Below are 26103 nucleotides of genomic sequence, written 5' to 3' on the forward strand. Positions count from 1 at the left end.
GAAATGGATATATTATTATGTCTCAATAAGAAAAAAATACATTGATTTCTCCAATATAATCATAAATACAAACTAAGATAAACAGACAAACTGAAGGAAGAAAGTGGGCATTTCAGTAATCTGACTTCAAAAAAAAATCCTTGAGGGACTTCCCTGGTGGTCCAGTGGCTAAGGCTCTGTTTCCAATGTAGGGGGCCTGGATTTGATCCCTGGTGACGGAACTAGATCCTACATGTCGCAACTAAGACCCAGCACAGCCAAATAAATAAATATTTTTAAAAATCCTTGAAATAGGCAAGAGTACAACATAGAAAGCCATAACGTGTTTTCTGAAAATCATTAAAAAATATATAATTTTGTGTATCATAGCATTTTGTGAGGAAGCTAAAACATTCCTCTTTCAATGCTTAAAATATTGTTAGAGAGGGAAGGAAAAACTGGCCTATCAACCATCATCATCATCTCACCAGTAAATGAAAAAAATAGGGCTAAGAAAAACAAAGGGGCTGAGAAAAGTGAAGTGAAGTGAAAGTCCCTCAGTTGTGTCCGACTCTTTGTGACCCCATGGACCATACAGTCCATGGGATTCTCCAGGCCAGAATACTGGAGTGGGTAGCCAGTCCCTTCTTCAGGGGATCTTCCCAACCCAGGGATCGAACCCAGGTCTCCCCACATTGCAGGCGGATTCTTTACCAGCTGAGCCACAAGGGAAGCCCGAGACAAGTCAAATGACATGCTAAAGCATATTATTCATCTTGAAAGCATATAACACTAGAATTCTTTCACTTTTCTTTAAATTCAAAATCACTTCATTAAAAGTACTTGCTACATAAGACATTTATACCCCAAGTATCATTTTATATGATTAATTTCTATCATCTTTGGGGAGGGAAGTCTACATAACATAATGACTTTTACATTTATTTGGCAGCTCGAGCTATGGGCCATTTTATAGTAATCTGATTTAATGGGATCTATTTTAGGTTAATTAATCCTCAGAGATATAAATTCCTTAATAAAGCAGTCAGCAGTACTATAAAATATTAACCAAAACATTCATAAATCATGTTAAACAATGCATTAGCAAGACCAAAATACCCCACTTTCTGCTCCTATTTGTAGTTTTCAAAACTTAACTCTCCAATTCCTCACCTTCCCACGTACTCCCTTTGTTGAATGATAAATAATTCTTCACATTCCACTTCTCTATCAACTAGGAAATGCAAACTTACATATATCAAATGACTGAAGTTCATTTATACTATAACTAATGCCTCCTGGGTGGCACTAGTGGTAAAGAACCCACCGGTCAATGCAGGAGACATGAGACATATGTTCAATCACTGGGTTGAGAAGATCCCCTAGAGGAGGGCACGGCCCCCTATTCCAGTATTTTGCCTGGAGAATCTCATGCACAGAGAAGCCTGGTAGACTACAGTCCATGGGTTCGAAAAGAGTCAGACATGACTAAAGTGACTCAGCACAGAATCACCGAAGTACTTGCATATTAAGTCAGCTAATGGTGAAATGGAAGGTTTAATCCTCTTTATGACTGAGACATCATCAAGCCTATAGAGATTTTCTTTTTGTGGGAACAGAAACAGGAAGTCTGTAGTCATGCACTATCTAAGGCTAACAAGATGTATGTGGCCCTTTCAGGGTGACTGCTGGAGGTAGAGGTGAACATCCCTTGTCACTCTGCCCCCCACTAACATAGACTGCTGAAAAACCCAACCCTCTCCTGACGTTCTTTCCTTTTCTTCTCTTGCCTATTTAGAACACAGCACATAAACATACCTGTATCAATTCAAAAAACAGGCCATTTGAAGCCAGTAACATTATCTAAACACAATACAACACTTCATTTTCTTATGTTTTTTTGAGCCATATTTTGTATTCTTATTTATTTAATGGCTTTTGGATACTACAATCCTACCCTTAACCGACAGTTTTCAAGTTCTTTAATATTTCAACTAGGGAGTTCCCTGGTGGTCCAGTGGTTAAGACACCGAGCTTCCACTATGAGACACTGGTTTGATCCCTGGTTAGGGAACTAAGTAGAAAAGGAAATGGCAATCCATGCCAGTATTCTTGCCTGAGAATCCCACAGACAGAGGAGACTGGCAGGCTACAGTCCAAAGAGTTGCACAGAGTGGGACACAACTGAAGCGAATTAGCGTGCACACACGTGGGGAACTAAGATACTACATGTTGTGTGGTGTGCCAAAGCAAGAACAACAACAACAACAACAAAAAAAAAAAAGTTTCAACTACCTCTGGTAATTAAGATTTTGATTTTGTTAAAGTATACTTTTGGAATTTATCCCTTCATCAATGGGAGTGTTATACTACTGAAATCTAGCTTTTCTGTTTGTAGACCCCCAAGATAATTTTAGAAACTATATATTCCTCCTCACACATTTTTAAATTGATATCTAAAAATTTTCATTATAAGGGAACGTCCCTGGTGGTCCAGTGGTTTGAGACACCATGTTTCCACTGCAGGGGTGCAAGTTCAATCCCTGGTCGGGGAACTAAGATCCCACATGCCATGCAATGTGACCAAAAATAAAATAAAATTTTTAGTATTTTAAAATTTCACCATAAGTTTATATAGTTCAAAGGAGTGATTTCCAATATATTGTAAGTATTGATATTTTAAAATAAAGCTATTATGTTACCTTAAATGTATCAAGTGAAATTTAAACTCTATTGCAATTTGACAGCTGCTATTATCCATTTCAAAAAATGGATGAACCACTGGTTCAGAATGGTCAGAAATTTTCTATATCTTATTCTCCTTCTTGAACTTATTCTCCTCTCTACGTTCACCACAAATTATTTTAACTTCAATTTGAAATATTTATAGATTCACAGGAAGGTGCTAAGATATACAAGGACGTCCATGTACTCTTCCCCCAGCATCCCCCAACACTAACATCTTGAATAACTGGTGACTAACCCATCATGTTGTTGCTGCTCAGTCACTAAGCTAAGTCATATTGAACTCTCTGCAGCCCCAGGGACTGCAGCCCACCAGGCTCCTCTGTCTATGGGATTTCTCAGGCAGGAATACTGGAGTGGGTAGCCATTCCCTTCTCCAGTGGATCTATGGGGGATATTCCCAACCTAGGGATGGAACCCAAGTCTTCAGCATTGCAGATAGATTCTTTATCATCTACTCCAATATAAAATAAAAATCAAATTTTAAAAAGTATCATTTCTATAGAATAGTATTAACCACTTCAAAAAATATACGTATATACTTAATGATTTACTAGTAAACTAGCAAACAACTCAATTAGGTCTTTTAATTTTGCGAAAGCAAAAAATGGGAAACTATTTGAACTGCAAAAGAAACTGTTATCCAGTCATTCCTTGAGATAGTGTTCCTCAGTCATTCACGATCTCAACACAAACATCAATATTTTCAATTGCCCTTTGTTTGGCACCCTGGTGGCTTTCACATCCAGGGACCTTTGTAAGATCCGTGATGGATGAGCAATTTGCCTTTCGTTTGTAATAGTGGGAGAAGGGCAACTGCAAAAGGGAAGGTGGGAATGTAGCCCCTGCACCTCCATCAAAGGCACATTCTCAGGCAGAACAATGTTAGGAAAAAGTACTTGGGTAATTTAAGGATCTACAAATTGATCCCCTTAAACTATCCACTCCCCATACTCCTTGAAAAATGCACCCAATGTTAAGATAAAAGTGAATGTGCATCTGCAGTGCATAGACAAGCACCAGGACTATATAAGAAGTGTTCAGTAAATGCTTTTTGATGAGAAAAAGTGCAATAGCAAAATGACAAGTACCAAAATAGCAACACAATATATCAGAGGAAGACTCCACTTGAAAGCCAGGAATCAGACTGAAACAAATTAAGTTGTTGCTTAAAGCATAATAATTAAGGCCTTTATATTCACCAAACCAATCCACTATCACAGACTAAAAAGGCTTGTTTATCCCTTCTCTGCCCTAGGGGAATAAATTATCTTATGAGTCTTTATATTCCACCAAAGTGCTATTTAAGAGCTGATGAAATGTTCAGGCAATTTATTACATTAATATAAAAACCTTTTTACAGGACAGAGGATGACCAAAACCAAAAGAGGGGTAGATTGCTCTGACTAAGGAAAGGGTATGTCTCTGAAGGTAATGCAAAATTTCCTGTTCTTGCCTGGCTGGCTCCTGCTTGTTAGCTAGATCTCAGGTTTTCTAGCCAGTCAGCCAACACAAATGTCCTAACACTCCTTATCCCTAACTTAGTTTAATTATTTGCATTTGCACATAGTTAACTATTGCCATACCTGGAGGAGGGCATGACAACCCACTCCAGGATTCTTGTTTGGAGAATCCCCATGGACAAAGGAGCCTGGCAGGCTACAGTCCATGGGGTCGCAGAGAGTCAGACACAACTGAGCAACTAAGCACAAAGCACCTGATGTTTTCATTGTGTGGTTGTTTTTTAATTTCACTTATTATTTATCCATCAGTACCCGTCCTCCAAACAACATGCAGATTCTATGACAGCACACAGTTACCACAGTCACTGCTACAAACCCAGTGCTTACCTAACACATAGCAGGTAATCTCCTTATTGACTTTAATCTGTAGAAATGAGGCACAATACTGATGCTAATTTTAAGATTCCAATGTAGTTTTTTCTTTTTTTACTAAAATAAACTATTATACAAGATTTTCCAGAAAAAATTCTCTTGCCTTATTTTATTGAAATAATTTATGGACTATGCAATCCTTAGACACCTCATTCATGAAGATGAACAACGTAGGTAAATATTCAGATGATAGATAAAATTCACATCGGGAATTTCAGTTCAAGATGTCCTGACACTCTTGAGATTGTCAAGATCTCAAGATACTGAGGATTTATGTTTACTACTTATAGCTTGCAAAATCACACTTAAAGAAGGCAGGCAAAAGAAACAATGAAACTCTAATATCAAAAGAAAGGAGATACAGGGGGTTCACCAGTGGATGAAACATATAACTAATTTCTAGAATTAAAAAAGCAGGTTGAATTGTTCTGATGGATGAGAGAGGCAAAGAAAGCCACAGCCCAAAATACCCCACAAGGCAACCTAAAGGAGCTGGAAGGCAAAATGCTTGTGGAATGCTAGAAGGAATCAAGAGAGCCAATCTGGCCTGGAACAACTGATGGCTCCGGGCTCTGGGCCAGAGGTCTGAGGGAAGGCAGGAGAGAGAAGTAGGGCTGAAGACAGCGGGAATAATTGAAGGTCTGTATCTAGAACTGCACTAGCTGGCACCGCTATCTGCTTCTCCCACGCCCGCACAGATCACAGGCAGCCTGGCATTAACCCTCAGCTGAAAACCCAGATACCTGAAGGAACAAACAACCCGGGGAAAGCCAAGGCCTCTGGTGGTAGTCCAGTCCACCCCAGGTAGAGGACTCCTCTGAAACGGAGCCCCCAGGGCCTGAGCACAGGCTCACCCCAGAGCAAGCAGGCCAGCCAACGCATCCCACCTACACAGAGGGCACAGTCAGCCATCCAGTCAGGTGAAAGGTCTGGGGGAAAAGAGACCAGCTTCTAAAATAGCAGAGGAAATCCACACCAGTGTCTCAGTCCTGCTTTCTACAATATGAGTAGACAACCAAGGCACATGGGGAAGTCCAGCAGCACAAAAAAGAAGAGTTAAGAAAAACATTTAGAAAAAGGAATCCTGAGGGGAACAATTAAGGAACTTACAAAAATAAAATCTATTAAACAAAACAAAACATCTACTATTGGGTTGGCCAGAAAGTTCATTCAAGTTACTCTGTATGTGTGGAAAACCTGGACAAAATTTTTGGCCAAGCCAATATAATCAAAAGGATACTGCATGGAATATAAACTAGGAATAGAAAACCACACACAGAGAAAAGGAACAAAGAGCCTCACAGAAGTCTTTTAAATCAAAAAGACAGAATTTAAGGAGTGATTAGAAGAAAAAAATCAACAGATGAGCTGGAAAATAAAATTGAGAAACTCAGAATAGGAGTACATGGATAAAAAGATGGAAATAATAGAGAAAACTGTGAGAGATACAAAGAGCCAATCCAAGAGGTACAACATTTGACTAACTAAACACCCCCTCAAAAGAGAGAACAGAAAAAAAAGAAGGGAGAAGCTATTAAATAGAATTTAGAATAGAATTCCTCAAAAGAGAAGACACAAGTCTTAAGACTGAAAGGGCTCAGTGAGTGCTCAATATAACCAACCAGTAAAAGACCCACATTTACACATTTCCTCATGAAATTCCAAAACAAATATAAAAAGGAGACCCTGAACAGGAAAAACAGGTCACCCACAGAAGATTGATAACCAAACCGGCTTCTAGTCAGCAACAGAGGATGTCAGCAGACAATAGAACTATGTCTTCACAGTTTCAAAGAAACTTATTTTCAGCCCAGAATTCTACACCCAACCTAATTACAAACAAAGGTATAACAAAGACAGTTTTAGACATGACTCAAAAAGTTTACTTCCCACACATCCTTTCTAAAGAACTTATCTCAGGATATACCTCAGTAAAATTATGGCATAAATCAGCACAGTGGAAGACTAGGACCCTAAGAACCGTGATTACAACATAGAAGAATGGAGGCAAGCCCTTGGAAGACAGCTGTGCAGCAGCCTAGAGAGTCATTTGGTCATAAACGGGATTCCAAACAATTGAAAAATAACAGAATATGGGAAAAGTGAGGCTATAGCAAAGGCATATTGGGCCAAAAAAAAAAGGGCAATTAGAAACTTCCTGAAAACTAAAAAGCAAGAAAGAAAAGACAAATGTCACAAAAAAAGCTACATTTCAAATAAGAAGCATGCTTATATGTACCCTAATTATAAGAAATTGGAATATGAGAAAATATGTAGTCATTATTGATCTTACAGTCTTGAGAGACAAGGGGGTCATGACCCTGGCCCTGGAGAGAAGAAAATGTAATCCTGGCACACAAATTGGCTCTGTACTAAATATAGACTGATATTTTAGGGAGTACTAAAAATAGAGAGGCCCTTCATCTTAGGCGAGAATTCACTTTGATACGGTTGGTCTCAAGACATAAATTTCAGGAGGCTATGAGAAAGACTGGCCAAAAGTGCTTTACTCTCCTCCTATTTTCTATAACTGTGGCATAAAATGATAGCCAGTTCCTCCCTGCTATCAAGGGCTTCCCTTGTGGCTCAGCTGGTAAAGAATCTGCCGGCAATGTACCTAGGTTCGATCCCTGGGTTGGGAAGATCCCCTGGAAAAAGCAAAGGCTACCCACTCTACCATTCTGGCCTGGAGAGTTCCATGGACTACAGTCTGCGGGGTCACAAAGAGTCGGACACTACTGAGTGACTTTCACTTTCAGTTCCTACCTACAGTGCTCTCCCTGAAGATGAAAATTGTTTTCATTATTCAAATGGTCTAGAACTCCAAAACTAGCTCAGTTCACTTGGATTTGAGGGGCAGATAACAGAATTGATGTCTGCTTCCTAGAGCTGAGCATAACCAGGTACCCATTTCAAAAATGACAGTATATTGACTGCTTAGGGCAGACACTGTGACTCACAGTCATCTCCAATCATAACTCTGTTATTTCACTACAGATTCCAAAGGCTAGGCTTTAAGTCATTATTCTTTAGTAAGAATATTAAAAGGTAAGCAAGCATGATTTCTAAGAAGAAACTTTTCACAGGAAAAGTGTAAATATCACACATTCTCTTCCCTACTGGCAGAAATATGGCTTAGCTTGTGGAAAGGGGAAAATCCTTGCAAAAATCTGCTCAATAACAAGAGGCATCTGTCCCAGTCTGTTAATTCTACCCACTTTCCTGATAAGGGGAAGGAACTTCATGTTGTAGTCAAAGGATCTCAGCTTTGTAAGGGAGATTTATAAAAAAATTTTTCAATTTAGTTTTTTTTTAAACACTGAAAACATTTTGTATTGGAGTATATCCGATTAACAATGTTGTGATCCTTTCGGGTGAACAGTGAAGAGACTCAGCCATATATATAGGGAGAATTTTTCTTTATGGAAGAATTAACAAATCATAATAATCATTTAGGTTTTCTGAAATATGTTCCGGAAAAACCCGAACGAAGCTTTTTGCCAACTGAATATAATACTACTTACAGTTTTCATCTTTTAGATTCAACTTATTTGGAGATTTGGTTACTGTCATAGGACAAAATATAAGTTATCAACTTTTGACAATGTAAAAGTGTTGCTGACAGAAATTGAGAAAAACACATGAAAAATGAAACAGGTTCTAATCCCCATCTTAAAAAGGGGGAGAGTAGACAGACTGTCAAAAGTGGATGAAATGAGGAAGAGTTGTCATTATCTGAAGTTACTAAATTAAGCAACAGAAGAAGCAAAATTAAAAATCAAATGCTGGCAGAGAATGAGAACTGTAGTGTAAGAAAGCTAAATAGCCCTTCTTAAAAGTAGAAAGTCAATAGATATTATCTAAAGTTAATAAGGCAAGAAACAGAGGTAAAAAGCAGCCCCCAAACTTTTTTTTATTGTAGAATGCTCTCAGGAAAATATATTAGGGAAAAAAATCCCTAACATTTGTATACTTATTTATATTCTATAAAAATCATGGTCATATTAATCTATGACATGTATATTTTAACTCACAATAAGAGATAAGAAGAGGAGAGATAAGAAAGCCTTCCACAGTGATCAGTGCAAAGTAGAGGAAAACAATAGAATGGGAAAGACTACAGATCTCTTCAAGAACATTAGAGATACCAAGGGAACATTTCATGCAAAGATGGGCTCGATCAAGGACAGAAATGGTATGGACTAACAGAAGCAGAAGATATGAAGAAGAGGTGGCAAGAACACAGAAGAACTATACAAAAAAGATCTTCACCACCAGATAATCACGATGCTATGAGCACTCACCTAGAGCCAGACATCCTGGAATGCGAAGTCAAGTGGGCCTTAGGAAGCATCACTACAAACAAAGCTGGTGGAGGTGATGGAATTCCAGTTGACCTATTTCAACTTCTAAAAGATGATGCTGTGAAAGTGCTGTACTCAATATGCCAGCAAATTTGGAAAACTCAGCAGTGGCCACAGGACTGGAAAAGGTCAATTTTCATTCTAATCCCTAAGAAAGACAATGCCAAAGAATGCTCATCTCACACGCTAGTAAAGTAATGCTCAAAATTCTCCAAGTCAGGTTTCAACAGTATGTGAAGCGTGAACTTACAGATGTTCAAGCTGGATTCAGAAAAGGCAGAGAAACCAGATTCAAATTGCCAACATCCGTTGGATCACTGAAAAAGCAAGAGAGTTCCAGAAAAATAGCTACTCTGCTTTATTGACTACGCCAAAGACTTTGACTGTGTGGATCGCAACAAACTGCAGAAAATTCTTAAACAGGAATACCAGACCACCTGACCTGCCTCTTGAGAAATCAATAGTTAGAACTGGACATGGAACAACAAACTGGTTCCAAATCAGAAAGGAGTACATCAAGGCTGTATATTGTCACCCTGCTTATTTAATTTATATGCAGAGTACATCATGAGAAACACAGGGTTGGATGAAACACAAGCTGGACTCAAGATAGCTGGGAGGAATATCAATAACCTCAGATATGCAGATAACACCACCCTTATGGCAGAAAGTGAAGAAGAACTAAAGAGCCTCTTGATGAAAGTGAAAGAGGAGAGTGAAAAAGTTGGGTTAAAACTCAACATTGAAGAAACTAAGATCATGACATCTGGTCCTATCACTTCACGGCAAATAGAGGGGAAACAGTGGAAACAGTGACAGACCTTTTCTTGGGTTCCAAAATCACTGTAGATGGTTACTGCAGCCATGAAATTAAGAGATGCTTACTCCCTGGAAGACAAGTTATGACCAACCTAGACAGCATACTAAAAAGCAGAGACATTACTTTGCCAACAAAGGTTCATCTAGTCAAAGCTATGGTTTTTCCAGTAGTCAGGTATAGATGTGAGAGCTGGACTATAAGCAAAACTGAGCACTGAAAAATTGATGCTTTTGAACTGTGGTGTTGGAGAAGACTCTTGGAGTCCCTTGGACTGCAAGGAGATCCAACCAGTCCATCCTAAAAGAAATCAGTCCTGAATATTCATTGGAAGGACTGATGCTGAAGCTGAAACTCCAATACTTTGGCCACCTGATGCAAAGAACTAACTCATTTGAAAAGACCCTAATGCTGAGAAAGATTTAAGTGGGGAAGGGAAGGGGACGACAGAGAATGAGATTGTTGAATGGCATTACCGACTCGATGGACATGAGTTTGTATAAACTCCAGGAGCTGGTGACAGACAGGGAGGCCTGGCGTGCTGCAGTCCACAGGGTCACAGAGTCGGACATGACTGAGCGACTGAACTGAACTGAAGAATAATTTTGAATTAGCTTTTACTGGGGGGAAATGCTTATTATAATAATAAACCAAAAACAGGAAATCATCAGCTATTCTGTCAAAAATATTTTAAGATACAAAAAGCATATAAGAATAAACACAATTTCAAGTAATTTCTTCCAGGACACAAATTCAGCATTATAAGTACCTCCCAGGTGTGGGGTGTGTGCAGTTCCCTTTAGACACACTGCTCTAGAAGTTAGAAGTGTAGTCACCAGGAAATCCGAAAAGATAAGTGATTCAAAGAGGCTACCTTCTGAGAGTAGAGCTGGGGGTAAGAAGTGGAAGAGGAAATATGACTTACATCATAAGCTCTCCAATACTTATACATATTTGTGTGGATTCAGTCATTCAACAAACATTTACTGAACATCTGCTTTGGGCTAGGCACAAAAGATAGAAGAGAGGAAACTGACATCTCCATCAGCTGTCAGGGAGATCATAGTCTGGGGTTCAGAAGAAAGAAATAAAAGCCACTGATGACAAGTCAATATCATAACTTCTGTAAGAGAAGTGTGTGCCAGATATCAGGTACTCACATTGTGGGGCACAAAAAAGGTTGCCATGTGAGGTTTAGGGAGAAATTTCTGAAAGGTCACTTCCTCTCTGAGTTGAAACCTAAAGGACAAGTAGAAAACTGAGACTAAACCCGGTAAAGAGGGATGCAGGGAAATGGGGGAAGGGCATTCTAGGGCAAAGAGGAGGAAATGGTGGGGTAGACAGGTGACACGTGGAGGAGAGCAAGGTGTGTTGGGAAACGGGAAGGTTTTCAGGATTGCTAGCGTAAACAGTTCACGAGATGGTTGCGGCCAGAATGAAATGGCAAGCCAGGAAGGGACCAGCAAAAAAGGGCTCAGAGCTCTGCTTAGTTCACTGAAAGTGAAAGTCGCTCGGTAGTGTCTGACTCTTTGCAACCCCATGGACTATACAGTCCATGGAATTCTCTAGTCCAGAATACTGGAGTGGGTAGCCTATCCCTTCTCCAGGGGATCTTCCCGACCCAGGAATTGAACTGGGGTCTCCTGCATTGCAGGTGGATTCTTTACCAACTGAGTTGTCAGGGAAGCCACTGAAGGTAATGGTCCACTGAAGTCAATCACAGAAGGACTTCACTGGTAGGAGGAGGATTAGATCAGATTGGCATTTTGGAGAAGACTGATCTGGAAGGAAAGTAGGGGGTGGATCCAATAGGGGTAAAGGTGGCAGGAAGGCCCTTCTGGAGGCTACTATAGTGGGCCTAATGCTGCGATTCATGGGGTTGCAAAGAGTCAGACAAGACTGAGCGACTAAACTGAACTGAACTGAATGAGACAAAAGGAGAGAATCAGGGTACCAACAGGAAACAAATGGCCAACAGATACATGCAAAGGTACCATCACTATCATCAGAGAAATGCAAATCAAAATCACAAAGAACTATCACTTCATACCCGTTGGAATGGCTATCATCAGACAAGAGACAACTATGTTTGTGAGGATGTAGAGAAAAAGGAACCCTTGTGCACTGTTGGTGGGAATGTAAACTGGTTTAATCACTATGGAAAATATGGAGGTTCCGCAAAAAACTAAAAAACAGAACTAGCAGCATTCCTACTTCTGGGTATATAGCCAAAGGAAATGAAAATAGGATCTCAAAGAGATAGCTGCACTCCTGTGTTCAGTGCAGCGTTACTCATAATAGCCATGACGTGGAAATAACCTCAGTGTCCAAGTGTTCACTGGAGGATAAACAGATAAGAAAACGTGGCAAACATGCAAACATACACATACACACTGGAAAATTATTCAGCCATGAGAAAGAAATACTGCCATTTTGCAACAAAACAGATGAACCCTGAGGGCATTATTCTAAATGAAGTAAGCCAGACAGAAAGATAAATACTGAATAGTATCATTTATATTTAGAATCTAAAATAAATTTTTTTTAAGTCAAATTCATAGAAACAGAGAGTAGAAAAACGGCTACCAGAGGCTGAGAGGTGGGGAAAATAGAAAGAGATCAGTAAAAGGCCAGTAAAAACCTTACAACTGCACAATGAATAAAGTCTGAGGATCTAAGGTAAAACATAGTGACTACAGTTGATAAGACTGTATATTTAAAAAAAGAAAGATGATACAATCAAAAGCTATTTAGGAGATTCACTAGTGGAACTGTTGAGGGATTAAACATGAGGATAAGGAGATGGAGAGTCTAGAAGGACGTGAGTATATTTATCTCTTGAGTAACTGGAGAGTATCACTAACTGAAATGAGTAAAGAAGCAATTTGGGGCCAGGGCTTTAGCTTTGGACATGTTGAACATGAAGTGCTAACTAGAGGTAGATATCAAATAAGCAGTGGGATGCAAATCTGAAGTTTGAGGTGGGGACGTTTGGGCTGATGATACACTAATACTAAATACTAATGGGTTGAGACCCATTAGCATTTGGGTTGTTGTGGAAGCCACGTAAAGAGACACAAGGCGGCTACAAAGTGAGAAGCAGAGAAGGTTGGAGTCCTGAGGACAACAGAGGCTAAAGAAAAGATGAGACTGAAAGGAAAGGGAGAGTATCAGGACAAGAAGAAAGGAAAGTAAGAGAAGCAAAGAGGTAGTGAGTGGGCAAAGAGCAGCGGCTGGCATGACGGAACACCTGATCCTGACTGAACTGGGAAAGGAGGGAAGCCAGAGGAGGTTGGCAGATTGGAAGAAGGGGGGGTGGCAACAGCCTCAGTTATAACGACAATGGTGAAGATGATGCGATGGAGGTGGTAGTCAGAGTGAACAGTAAGAATGTGAAAGAGCAGTGTGTGCTTGGTGTGAGCTATTGCAGTTCAATATCTGAGTGATTACAGAATGTTTTCCAATATGTGTACTGCACTGTATCATTTTGCACATCCTGAGTACTATATGCTCAGGATAAAGGACAAGACTGGAGTAATAAGTAGGCTCTGCCTTCACTGGGTATGAATTTAGTTATACAGGATCAGATGTGACTGAAAATCTTATAAGCTGACATAACAAAACAAGCATTTTTTTCTTTAAGGAGTAAAGAACAACTGTTAGGTAATAAATAGAAAGACATAGGTTACATTTTTTAAATTTTATTTTTAATTGGAGGATAATTGCTTTACAATATTGTACTGGCCTCTGCTATGCAACAACGTGAATCAACCGTAAGTATACATATGTCCCCTCCCCCTTGTACCTCCCCCCACCTCACCCACCCCTCTAGGCTGTCACAGAATATTGCATTGAGCTCCCAGTGTTATATAGCCACTTTCTATTAGCTATCTATTCTACATATGGTAATGTATTAGGTTACATTTTAAAGAACCTTTTCTTAGAGTTCATAAAGTGATATTTTTCCACTTTTTAGTTTGTACAAGGCTACAAAAGATTTAAGAATAGTATCTATTGTAAAAATAAGTATTGCCTCATGTGGTTTTTCAGTAGCTATTTTTACTTTCCTTCCTTTAATAAGTATCCAAGATTCCTCTCATAGTAATTGCTGGAATGATAAATACAATGGTAACTCATAAAATTTCTTATGGCAACATCTTAAAACCTAATAGTAATGGAAGGAAAACAAAATACTTTAGGAAATGATTAATTTTTTTTTAACTGTCAGAATTTTCAGTTGAATTTTCTATGTTAGAATTCTAAGTCTCCCACGGTTTCCACCCCCTGATTATTTAATCAGCACTAATTTAGATACTGCTGTAAAGAGACTTAAAGTAGAGATAGTATCTTGAATTTTCCAGGTGAACCCAATGTAATCATATGAACCCTTAAAGGCAGCAGTCAGAGATATGAGGCAGAGAAAGCCAGAAAAAGGCTGAGGCAGAAGAGGAAGTCAGAGAGATTGAAAACACACAAAGGCCTCCACCCACCGTTGCTGGTTTTGAAGATGGAGAAAAGAAGCCATGAGCTGATTAATGTAGGCAGCCTCTAGAAACCGAGAACAACCCCCAGCCAACAGCCAGCAAGGAAATGGAGGCCTCAGTCCTACCACAGCATGGAACTGAATTCTGAAAACAATCTGTAAGAGCCTAGAAGTCAATTCATTCTCAGAGCTCCAGAAAGAAACTCAACTCTGTGTGTGTGTGTGTGTTAGTCCTTTAGTCGTGTCTGACCCCATGGACTGTAATGTACCTGGCCAGGCTCCTCTGTCCATGGAATTCTCCAGGCAGGAATACTGGAGTGGATTACCATTCCCTTCTCCAGGGGATCTTCCCCACCCCCAACCCCCCAGGGATCAAACCCAGGTCTCCTGTATGGCAAGCAAATTCTTTACCATCTGAGGTACCAGGGAAGCCCTAGTGAGGGCTTGATTTTCAGCCTGGAGCAGAGAACCAGCTGGGTCACACCGTGCTGTGGCATCTAACCTTCAGAAGTGTGAGATGCAAGTACTAATAAATGTGTGTTGTTTTAAGATGCTAAATATGTGGCAATTTGTTATTGGACCACTGGAAAACTAACATGCTTTTTTCAATCAACTGACTTCAAACATGCTCTATCAAATCTCATTTTCTTAACCCTTAATGTAACTTTAGATAGAGTTCATTCATTTCTAGTCAGACACAATTATTATGAAGTCCAGTCTAATTTATTTTCTCCCAAGCTTTTATTTTGTGTGTGTGTGTGTTAGTGCTCAGTCATGTCTGACTCTTTGAGACCCTATGTCCTGTAGCCCACCAGGCTCCTCTGTCCATGGAATTTTCCAGGCAAGAATACTGGAATGGGTTGCAATTACCTACTCCAAGGGATCTTCCTGACCCAGAGATCAAACTCATCTCTCTTTTTATTTTGGAAATGTAACCTTTTATTTTGGAAATGCTTAAATCTTCAGAAAATTTAGGAGAAAAGTGCAAAGAATACCCTTATACCTATGCCTCTACTAATCAATTGCTAACAGTGTCCAATAATTGTTTGCTTTCTCACTCTCTCTAAACATTTAAACACCACTCCCTCTTTCTCCTTCTCCTTCTTAGGAAAGGAAGGGTAGTACTGCTTACAGTAACATAACCCTGATGAATAAACATCATTCTGAAACAATAAATCAAAAAGAAACTTTTTCAGGACTTCCCTGGTGGTACAGTGATTAAGAATCCGCCTTGCAATGCAGGAGATGAAGGTTCCACCCCTAGTTGGGGAACTAAGATCCCACATGCTATGGGGCAACTAAACCCAAGCACCGTAACTACTGAGCCTGCTTGCCTCAACTAGAGTCTGTGCACTGCAACCAAGATCTTGCATGCCAAAACTATTAAATCTGATGCAGCCAAATAACTTAATTAAATTAAATAAAGCCTTTTAAAAAAAAGAAGAAACCTTTTTAAACAAGACAGGCAAATGGTCAAGAAGTACATGAAAAGATTCTCAACATCATTAATCATCAGGGAAATGCAAATCCAAACCACAATGAGACATTACTTCAAACCCATTAGGATGGCTGGCCCAGTAAGCAAACAAACAAAAAACAAAATAACAAATGCTGACAAGGATGTGGAAAAATTGGAGTCCTTGTGCATTGTTGATGGGAATATAAAATGATATAGCCACTACACAAAATAGTACAGACGTTCCTCAAAAATTTAAAATCAGATGTACCCAGTGACGTGGCAATCCCACTTCTGGATAAATATACAAAATAACCAAAAGAATATCTCAAAGAGATATTATATTAGCACTCCCATGCTCCATGTGAATACGGCATTATTCACAACAGCCAAGAAGCGGAAGTAACCCAAATGTCCATCAGCTGAGGAGTGGATAAAAAAGGTGGTATACACATACAGTGGAATATTATTCAACCTTTGAAAACCAAGATATCCTATCATACACTACCAGATGAATAAATCTTGAGGATATTCAAGTAAAATAAGCCAGTCACACACACAAAAAAATTACTGCATGATTCTACTTACACAAGTTATCTAAAGAAGTCAAACACATAGAAAAAGAAAGTAGAGTGTGGTTACCAGGATGGTGTGGAGGGGAAAAAAGGGAGCTCTTATTCAATAGGTACAGAGTTTCAGTTTTACAAGATTGCAAGTTCTACAGATTTGTCGCCGGAAAATGTGCATGTGTTAACAGTACTGTACTATAATCTTAAAAATGGTTGAGATGGTAAACTTCGTGCTGTGTGTTTTTGACCACAATAAAAAAAAAAAGAAAAAAAAATCCACAACACCATGATCACTCCTAAAACAGATATTATTTAATTTCATTAAATAATCATCAAAAAAATCCCCTACTATTTCTAAAGAAATATTCATTGACTAATATTTTGGGTCTTTTAAACACGTTCATTTTGCAGTTTCTGGTTTTTCTAAAGCCATATGCATTGTAGATTAAAGGGTTTTAAAGAAAAATTATTCACAAAATATTTAAATGTCTAGAACTAAATATGTTAAAAATGTGAGACATTTATCTTTCCAATCAGTGTCAAAAGATGGTATTTAACAGAATAGTATAGTATTGTTTTTCAAAGAAAATTTAAGGAATGAAAACATTAAAATGAAAACTGTAAAAAAAGAAAACTATAAAGAATACATAACATTAAGATGAAAAGCTGAGGTACTGGGAAGATAACAATGAAGAAACCCTTTTACTGCATGCTATAGCCTCAAAGTGTGTAAGTATGAAATTTGCCTGAGAATTCACCATTTCTTTAAGTTTATTATAGTGACTAATAATAATATCAAAAGGCTGCATTATAAATCTGTGCTTGATATTAAGACATCATGGGATGCATATGCTCCCTGTATATTCACTAGTTTCAGAAAGCTAATTAGAGTTATGGAGATTCAGTTTCAGGCGAAGGCAAAAGTTTAACCTCGTACAGCAGGTATAAAAGAGCTGATGGACCAGACCACCTACAGCCCTTCTCCCTTTGGAGAATAGGAAACAATACTTGCTTTTATTACCCTTAGATTTAAAATAATCCAGGGCGTTGAAAATGAACAAGAAGCCATATTATTCTACTACAGTATTTGTCAACATTGTCACTATTATCAACTAAACCATATCAGTAACCCTACAAGACACTAAATCCTGCAAAAATATACACACGAAGTAAAAAAGAACCAAACCATCTATAGCAGTCACGTTTGAAGACTAGTACCAATGTAAATCAAAGAGCCAGGTAGGTGTCAGAACTGTTACAGTGCTGACAACCTCATTAGAACATGCCATTTATCCATCCATTCATAACAGCCCTACTGAACACATTGAAACTGTTAGTTATTTTTAAGAGGCTACCTTAAGAAATTTAAAACTTTCGCAATTTAAAAGACTTGAAAAACCCTCAGAAGTACCCAAGTATCTCAGACTTCAAATGCCATTAGCATTCCAGCAGGCTTTTATATGTAACAGGGCACGTAGGCAGAATGACTGGAATGGAAAATGTGTCTAATCTAAGTATAGAGAATTAGCTTAAATTGTCTTAACTTTCATTCTTCCAGGACTTAATGACAGTGAGAAGAAGAAAGGTATTATAAAGTAAAACCAATGAATTATAGGGCTGTTGTGTTATCAGTCCCACTCAGGCTATGAGCAAACTCTAAACAAAGTGGATCCTAATTTGTTGAAAACGCGCTGCTAAAAAGAGACAAACACAGGTATCAACTTGGATCACCACACAGGCCCCAAAGAGTACCATCACAATGGTGTGCGGAAGAAAAACACTGCCTAAAAATGGTCCAAACAGGAACACACCTACAGATCCTGTTCTCAGAGGCAGGATTCTACTCTGTTCAATGCGCCACAACATATAGCTAGTCCAGGAAAATACTAATTCCCAGGTAAGATTTCAACAAAATAGCCAGGAAGGATAGAACTTAAAGTTAATGTGCTCTGAGAATGTCGCCTTGCCCTGAGCCGTTGTTTGCTCAGGTAAATGCTGCTGGGCTGTATCTACTTCAAGCAGATCACAAGCCCTCTTGGTTCACAGACAGGCCACACAGGCAAACAGTGTGCCTGCACTGGTCCTCTGGACGAAGTACTCTCTACACCAAAAAGCTGGCATGGGTGGAATTTATGACAAGAAGCAGTGAGAAGGACTGCGTCAACGGGATAAACTAGATTTCTTTTTTTACAGCTTTATTGAGATGTAATTCACATACCATACAATGTATTCATTTAAAGTATACAATTCAGTGGATCTTAGTATATGCACAGAGTTGTGCACAGCATCAATTTTAGAATATTTCCTTTATCCCAAAAGAAACCTCATACCCATTTCCCCACAACCCTCCCAGTCCTATGCAAGAACTAATCTATCTTCTGTCTTTATAGATTTGCCTTTGCTGGCTACTTCATATAAATGAAACCCCAGAATATGTGATCTTTTATGAATGGCTTCTTTCATATATTAATGGTTTCAAGGTTCATCCATGTTATAGCATTTATCAATTCTTCATTTCTCTTTATTGTTGAACAATATTCTACTACTTGTATATATACCATTATCAGTTTTTCTCTTCACAAGCAGAAGAATCTCCTTTGCTACATAAACAAAACTGTAAAAAGTAATTAGGTCCCCACATTAGTCTATAAATGCCTATTTAAGCCATATTATAGCTGAAAACTTTTCATTAATTGCATACTACTACAGTTTCTAGAAAGTGTTAGTTGCTCAGTCATGTCCGACTCTGCAACCCCATGGACTGTAGGCTCCTCTGTCCATGGGATTCTCCAGGCAAGAATACTGGAGTCGGTTGCCATCTCCTACTCCAGAGGATCTTCCCAACCCAGGCGTTGAACCCGCGTCTCCTGCTTTGCAGGTGGACTCTACCATTTGAGCCACCAGTGAAGTCCACTGTTCCTAGAAACATTCTACAGTTTCTAGAAACATTATCAATTATCACAGTGACATTTGGATTAAAGAAAATACTGAGAATGAAGCTCCTTTTTAGGTAATTGCTTTCATTTTTTTCCTGTAAACTGCAGTAGGAAGGGAAACTTTCAAGTCCTAAGGCCTGAACACCTCAGAACAGAACTACTTTTGGACTCCACCCACTTTAAGACAGAACAGCAAAACTCCAAGCATACACAGCTGGTCTCTGAAACCTTCCTGTCTTCTGGCTGGGCCCTTCACCTCTTCCCCCATCTTTGAAATTTCATTCCTTCAGTGCTCTTCACCCCTAACCCTATCTCCAAACAAAACAAAATCTTTTATATATCTGTTGACTAATTACAGCTTTACTTTAAACTAAAATATTACATTTACATGAAAATGTTACTTACACCAGACATTTTCTAAAACTTTCTCCCAAAACCTGAAATGAGAATTAAGTTTTCCTTCAAAGAACTTCTGGCAGGAATCAGCTGGTAAGGGGAGAGTTTTTCGTTTTGTTTTTACCAAGAGACCCTCTCATATCACAGTAAATCCATCCCATGGCAAATCAAATCTAGTCATTCCCTCAGAATAATGCATATGTAGGAGAATGAGAGAAAGTAAGAAACTGCTGTTAATTTCGTTAAGGCATGATAATGGTATTATGATTATGTCAAAAATATCATTATCTGTTAGAAATTCATACTGAGGCATTTAAATGAAATTATGTGATACATGGGATCTGCTTCAAAATATTTTAGTTGGAAAAAGGACACAGGGGAAGGGACATGAAACAAAATACTGATAATTGTTGAGGGCAAGTAATAGGTACCTGAGAGTACATTATTCTTTTCTGCTTTATGTATGTATAAAAATTTCTATAGTAAAATACTTTTATAAAAGAGAGAAACTGTTCTCTTCCTCTCAGGCACTCTTTGTCCCTTCACTTTTTCTTCATAGCACTTTTATTTCTAAGGTTATTTGATTAATGTTTGTCTCCTTGACTAGACTTTAAGCTCCATGAGGATCACAAGGGTGTTTGTTTAGAATTCTGTAGAATCCCAACCCCCTCACAGAGTTTCTGGCATGTGAAAGGCATAGACAAATATTTACTAAATAAATGATGAAGTCAGTAAAATTAAGTCATATCATGTCCCTAGATCAATAAAGACTCAACAAATAAAAGGGGATGATAGAAAGTCAGGGACCTTTGGTTGAAGGAATTGAACATATTTACCTACATGTAAATTTATCATTTAAGTTCACATGCTTTTCTATTAAAAATGCAGTTAAGATGCCAGAAAATAGATTTAACTTCATCTAGCTGAGTTCCAGAAAAACATCTACTTCTGCTTTATTGACTATGCCAAAGCCTTTGACTGTGCGGATCACAACAAACTGTGGAAAACTAAGAGATGGGAATATCAGACCATCTTACCTGCCTCCTGAGAAATCTGTATGCAGGTCAAGAAGCAACAGTTAGAACTGGACATGGAACAACAGACTGGTTCCAAATAGGAAAAGGAGTCCGTCAAGGCTGTATATTGTCACCCTGCTTATTTAACTTACATGCAGAGTACATCACATGAAATGCCAGGCTGGAGGAAGCACAAGCTGGAATCAAGATTGCCAGGAGAAATATCATTAACCTCAGATACGCAGATGACACCACCCTTATGGCAGAAAGCAAAGAAAAACTAAAGAGCCTCTTGATGAAAGTGAAACAGGAGAGTGAAAAAGTTGGGTTAAACTCAATATTCAGAAAACTAAGCTCATGGCATCCAGTCCCATCACTTCATGACAAATAGATGGGGAAACAATGGAAACGGTGACAGACTTTTATTTTGGGGGGTTCTAAAAATCACTGAAGATGGTGATTGCAGCCATGAAATTAAAATAGACACTTACTCCTTGGAAGGAAAGTTATGATCAACCTAGACAGCATATTAAAAAGCAGAGACATTACTTTGCCAACAAAGGTCCATCTAGTCAAGGCTATAGTTTTTCCAGTGGTCATGCATGGATGTGAGAGTTGGACTGTGAAGAAAGCTGAGTGCCGAAGAATTGATCCTTTTGAACTGTAGTGTTGGAGAAGACTCTCGAGAGTCCCTTGGACTACAAGGAGATCCAACCAGTCCATTCTAGGGGAGATCAGTCCTGGGTTTATTGGAAGGACTGATACCAAAGCTGAAACTCCAATACTTTGGCCACCTCATGCAAAGAGCTGACTCATTGGAAAAGACCCTGATGCTGGGAGGGATTGGGGGCAGGAGGAGAAGGGGCCAACAGAGGATGAGATGGCTGGATGGCATCACCAACTCGATGGACATGAGTTTGAGTGAACTCCGGGGGTTGGTGATGGACAGGAAGGCCTGGTATGCTGCAATTCACGGAGTCACAGAGTCGGACATGACTGAGCGACTGAACTGAAACTGAACTTATCCTTACTACATTCACATGATTACACAGCTAAGAACTACAATTTCTACTTATGATAAGGAAACTATGGAACCAGAAAGTTACGAAATTTTTTCAAGGTCATAATGAACCAGAGGTACAAATGAATAAAACTCAGCTCTGTCCTCATGCGTCACGCTGTTCCCAAAGGAACATGATTTTAAAGAAAATCAGGGGCTTCCCTGGCTGTCCAGTGTTTAAGACTCCATGCTAACAATCCTCAAAGCCCGGTCAGGGAACTAAGATCCTGCAAGCCACATGGCACTGCCAAAAAACAACAAAGATAAATAAAATAAAACTTAAAAGATCATCAAGATAAAAAATGAAAGGAGTATTCTATATGTTAATTCAACTTTCAGTGACTGAGAAACTGAATAGATAGCTCTACAATAGTCTTAGATGAAAATATTTTTCTTTGACTTCATCCAAAACAATTTACAGCTGAAGCACCTAGTGGAAGTAAAAAAAATGAAAGTGAGACCTAGCCAGGCTCCTCTGCCCATGGAATTCTCTAAGCAAGAATACTGGAGTGGGTAGCCATTCCCTTCTCCAGGGAATCTTCCCAATTCAGGGATCAAACCCAGGTTTCCCACACTGCAGGCATTCTTTACCATCTGAGCCACCAGGGAAGCCCCAAACGGTAGAAGTAGTATTAAAAACAGAAGGTGAAGCATTTAAGCAATAGAGAACAGAAGAAGGCATGACACTGAGTAATGTGAAGGCCTTTTTATTCAGCGGGTTAAACTGAAAAGGTATGGTGAAGACAACTAACAAGAAAATTCCTAAATACTAACAAATAATAAATACTAATACCAAGACAATGTTTAAAACACCAGTACTCCAGGTTCCCAAGTTCTAAAATTTATCACAAATATAATACTATAATCAACAAAGTTTTCTATTTAATCATTATTTTATATAGAAATAGCCTACTAATATATAACTATGCCCCAAATCCTTTTGAAATGCTGAAGACCTGAGTTTACCTTAGTTTGGTAATGGATAATGATGCACACATTCTGGAAGGCAGAATTACTAAATGTTTGCCATTAACAGAAGCCTAACTATTTGTAAAACTAACCTTAACTCAGTCAATCTGAAAGTTCTTATGCTATGGTGCCAAAAAAAATGTCACAACCACATGTGTGGAGAAGGTTGAGAACCAAATGAATCAAAGTCTAAAAGTGTGCCGCAAAATCTAAAAAAAAAAAAGCTAGACAGTTTTAGTTAAGAAAAAAGATTTTAAACATCTCAAACTAATTTTGAGAATAGAGTCTGGAAAGTGGTTTGTTTTCCTTTTTTCTCTTTTTTTCCTCTTCACATAAAGGGTTACAAAGAGGTATCTGGCCTGGATTGAATTCTACACTGGGTTGCTCTACTGTTACTCGTGGCACAATTACTACTGGTGGAGTTGCTACAAAGGCTCAGAACGATCAGTTTTACTCCTATATTCTTCATTTCATGAGCTGTCAGTCAAGGTTCCAACTTAAAGTACATCACTCATTGCATGGTAGTGATTCACACACGCAATTTCCAAACAAAAATGAAAGATTTACTTGCCCCACGACGGTTTCTTCTCAACTTTTAAAAATAATTGATAAAAGCACCACCTAATGAATTCCCATCCCCAAATAATCGATCGATACTCTTAAGCATTTTAATGTAAGGGGTAAAGGAATACTGTTCTCTGAATGCAGACACAACTGCTGACCCACGCGAAGAACTGATTTGTAGTTGTTTTTCCACTTGGGTGATGGATTTGCGCTCAGCTACTCATGGTGTCTACTAGGTCCCCCTGGTGACTAACAGTACATGAAAGCTGTAGTAGGGTTCGAAGACACAGACTGGCAGAGGAATAGAGGGTGGAACGGGAAATTATGAAAAATTAACACGCGAATAGTATACATGACATAACAGAATTACATTTGCATTGTTGGCGTATTCGTGATCCGCACAAGACATTGTCCCTTCCTTTTAAAACGCAAACATCCACCAGCCTCGCTTGAGCCCTTGCTCCCGTTTAAATCACGGGTGTGATGGAGATCGAACCAAGTGGTTCAGCCCGAGGCACATGCCGCTTCACCAGGATTTGAAGAAAACACTGATGTGACAATTTGTCATAATTTTCTAAAATATGGAGGAATGACACACCACCTTTCCTACCACCTACTGAGGACTCCGGACTGAGCCGAGAACAGCCTCCCTGCGGGGCCCACCAGGGAGGGGGGAGCAGAGCAATGGACCAGGGAGAAGACCGCGGCACGTCCCGAGCCCAGACTGTGGAGCCCCAAACGCGAGGGGCGTGGGGCCGCACCCGGGTCACGTCCCGGGGCTCTCGGGATGCAAGGCGCCGAGGACGAGCCCGGACCGGTCGGGACGCTGCGGGGCGGCGGGACAGCGCCGCGGTGGAGGCTGCGGCGCCCGGTCAGCGAGGGAGGGCGCGCCGCCAGGTGCCGGACGGCAGGGGGCAGCGGGGTTCGGGCGGGCGCCGACCCAGGGAGGGAGGAGGAAGGCGGGCAAGTCCCGCGCAGAGAGCGGGCGCGCGGCGGGCTCGCCGCCGGCCTACCTGGAGGTAACAGGGCTTCCTTAGCCAGGCCCCCGGACAGAGACTCCTCGCCATGGTAATCACACATCGCCCCACCGCGCCGCAGTCAGAGGCGGACCCGAGCGCCGGCGACCCGGCTCCCCGCCTTTCCCCGCCTCCCCGCCCCCAGTCCGGCCGGGCCCGCCCACTCCTCCGCCCCCGTCGCGGCGCGCGCCGCGCTCCCCCCGGCCCCTCTGCGGCGACGGCGGCCGGCGGCCCGAGGCCCGGCCTTCTGCTCTGCTCGCCCGGCTACCGCGGCTGTCAGAGCCGCCGCTGCCGGCTCCGCCATAAAGGGGAGTCGCGCCTCGCTCGGCCGACACAAATCCAACTGCGCCTCGCGCTTAAAGGGGAGGCGTGCGGAGGAAGGAGGGGGCGCCGCGGAAGCCGGGGTGTAGCGTGTTCGGCGCCTGGAGGGGAGGGCCGGGGAGCCCAGCTCTCCGAACGAGCCGACCTAAGTGGCTGCTCCCGGCTACCCACTCCCCTGGCCGCGCTTCTCGCCACCCCGCCCGGCATGTCTGACGCTCCGTTTGGACTCTGCTCCTTCAGCCCGGACGTGTCTGGGCGGGTTGCGTGGAAATTCAAGGGAAGCTTGGGGCTCCTTCCCTGAGGACCGGCTTTTTCCTCCCTCGCGTGCCGTGGCCCGTGCGGCAGCGGGAGCAACCGACTGGCGCGTCCACTGAGCCAACGCAGACGGGGCTCTCCTCTACTGAATATAACCTGCCCCCACATCCAGCCTTAAACTCTTACAGCCTTAAACTTGTTTTTCCTGAGTACTTTTTAAAGTCTGACCTTTCTGGTTTGAATTGGTTTAAAACAGCTTTAGAGTTTTCCTGGCCCTACCCACGAACCTTGAGTCAAAAGAGAAAAAGACAAACATTACTAAATTAAATACAGTTCTGAAGTCAGGAGGCCCGGGACGTGGCACACTTACTCAGTTAAGGCTGCATAACACAGGGTGTGGTGTCTTTCTTTTGACGGTGAAGTCCAAATAAGGGAAAAAACAGCCATCCTAGCGGGAGAACAGCTGTTGATCCTAGTGACTTGTAAGAAGATACATTTTTGCTTCTTTTTATCCCATAGGTTGCCACTTAGAACTCGAGCCTCTTCCTCTGACAAGAAGTTTCCGTAGGAGCAAAACTTGACTCTCACTGTGGTTTTCACTTAAGCTTTGTTCCAGTGCTTTCCGTTTCTGAAGAATTGCATTCTTGCCTGCCCCTCGCCCAACCCAAGCACAAACAGGCTTAAAACCTGTGTGGTATTTTATTGCTGCAAATAAACCCGTTTTTCATTGATCTTTCAGCTTGGGTTAAAAGATTTCAGTAATTCCTGAGTATGATAAGTACTAGTTTAATTAGTTCTTTCATTCATTCAATAAACAAATATTAATTGAGCCCCTGGACATTGTTCTAGTTGATTGGGTTATATACCTGAGCAAAATACAAAACCCTCAGCCCTTGTGGATATTACATTCTGGAAGTAGGGGCAGCAGGCAATAAGTAATACATAAGAAAATCAAATAGGATAATAAAGCAGATAGGGGATATGTTAAAAAAAAAAAAAAAGGAAAACAAGCCGGTGAAGATGAGAAAGACTACAGGTAGAGTTGGTTAGGGAAGAAAGATAAGGAATTCAAGTACTGGACTTTTTTACATTCAAGATATCTATTGGAAATTCAAGTGGAGATCTTAAGTAGGCAGCTGTACATGGGAGTGCAGTGTTAAGAAGGGTGGTCCAAGCTACCATATGCAGCATAAAAGATATCAGCTTTTTTTTTTTTTTAAGATGAAAGTTATGTCTTATTCTGTGACCTTACTGAGGACTAC

The 26103-nt window shown here is 40.4% G+C and overlaps 1 protein-coding gene across 2 annotated transcripts in view; it reads right to left on the reverse strand.

Moving 5' to 3' along the window:
* The window catches only part of DIPK1A (divergent protein kinase domain 1A), a 124244-nt gene extending 99895 nt beyond the window's left edge, over positions 1-24349 (reverse strand). For both annotated transcript variants that reach the window (XM_015092116.3, XM_060411704.1), the window contains exon 1: positions 24263-24349. In XM_015092116.3, the coding sequence (XP_014947602.2) occupies positions 24263-24316 (54 nt within the window). In that variant the 5' untranslated portion in view covers positions 24317-24349. The remainder of the gene's footprint in view (positions 1-24262) is intronic.
* Between the last annotated feature and the right edge of the window lie 1754 nt (positions 24350-26103).

The sequence above is a fragment of the Ovis aries genome, chromosome 1 (assembly GCF_016772045.2).
Source record: "Ovis aries strain OAR_USU_Benz2616 breed Rambouillet chromosome 1, ARS-UI_Ramb_v3.0, whole genome shotgun sequence".
NCBI lineage: Eukaryota > Metazoa > Chordata > Mammalia > Artiodactyla > Bovidae > Ovis > Ovis aries.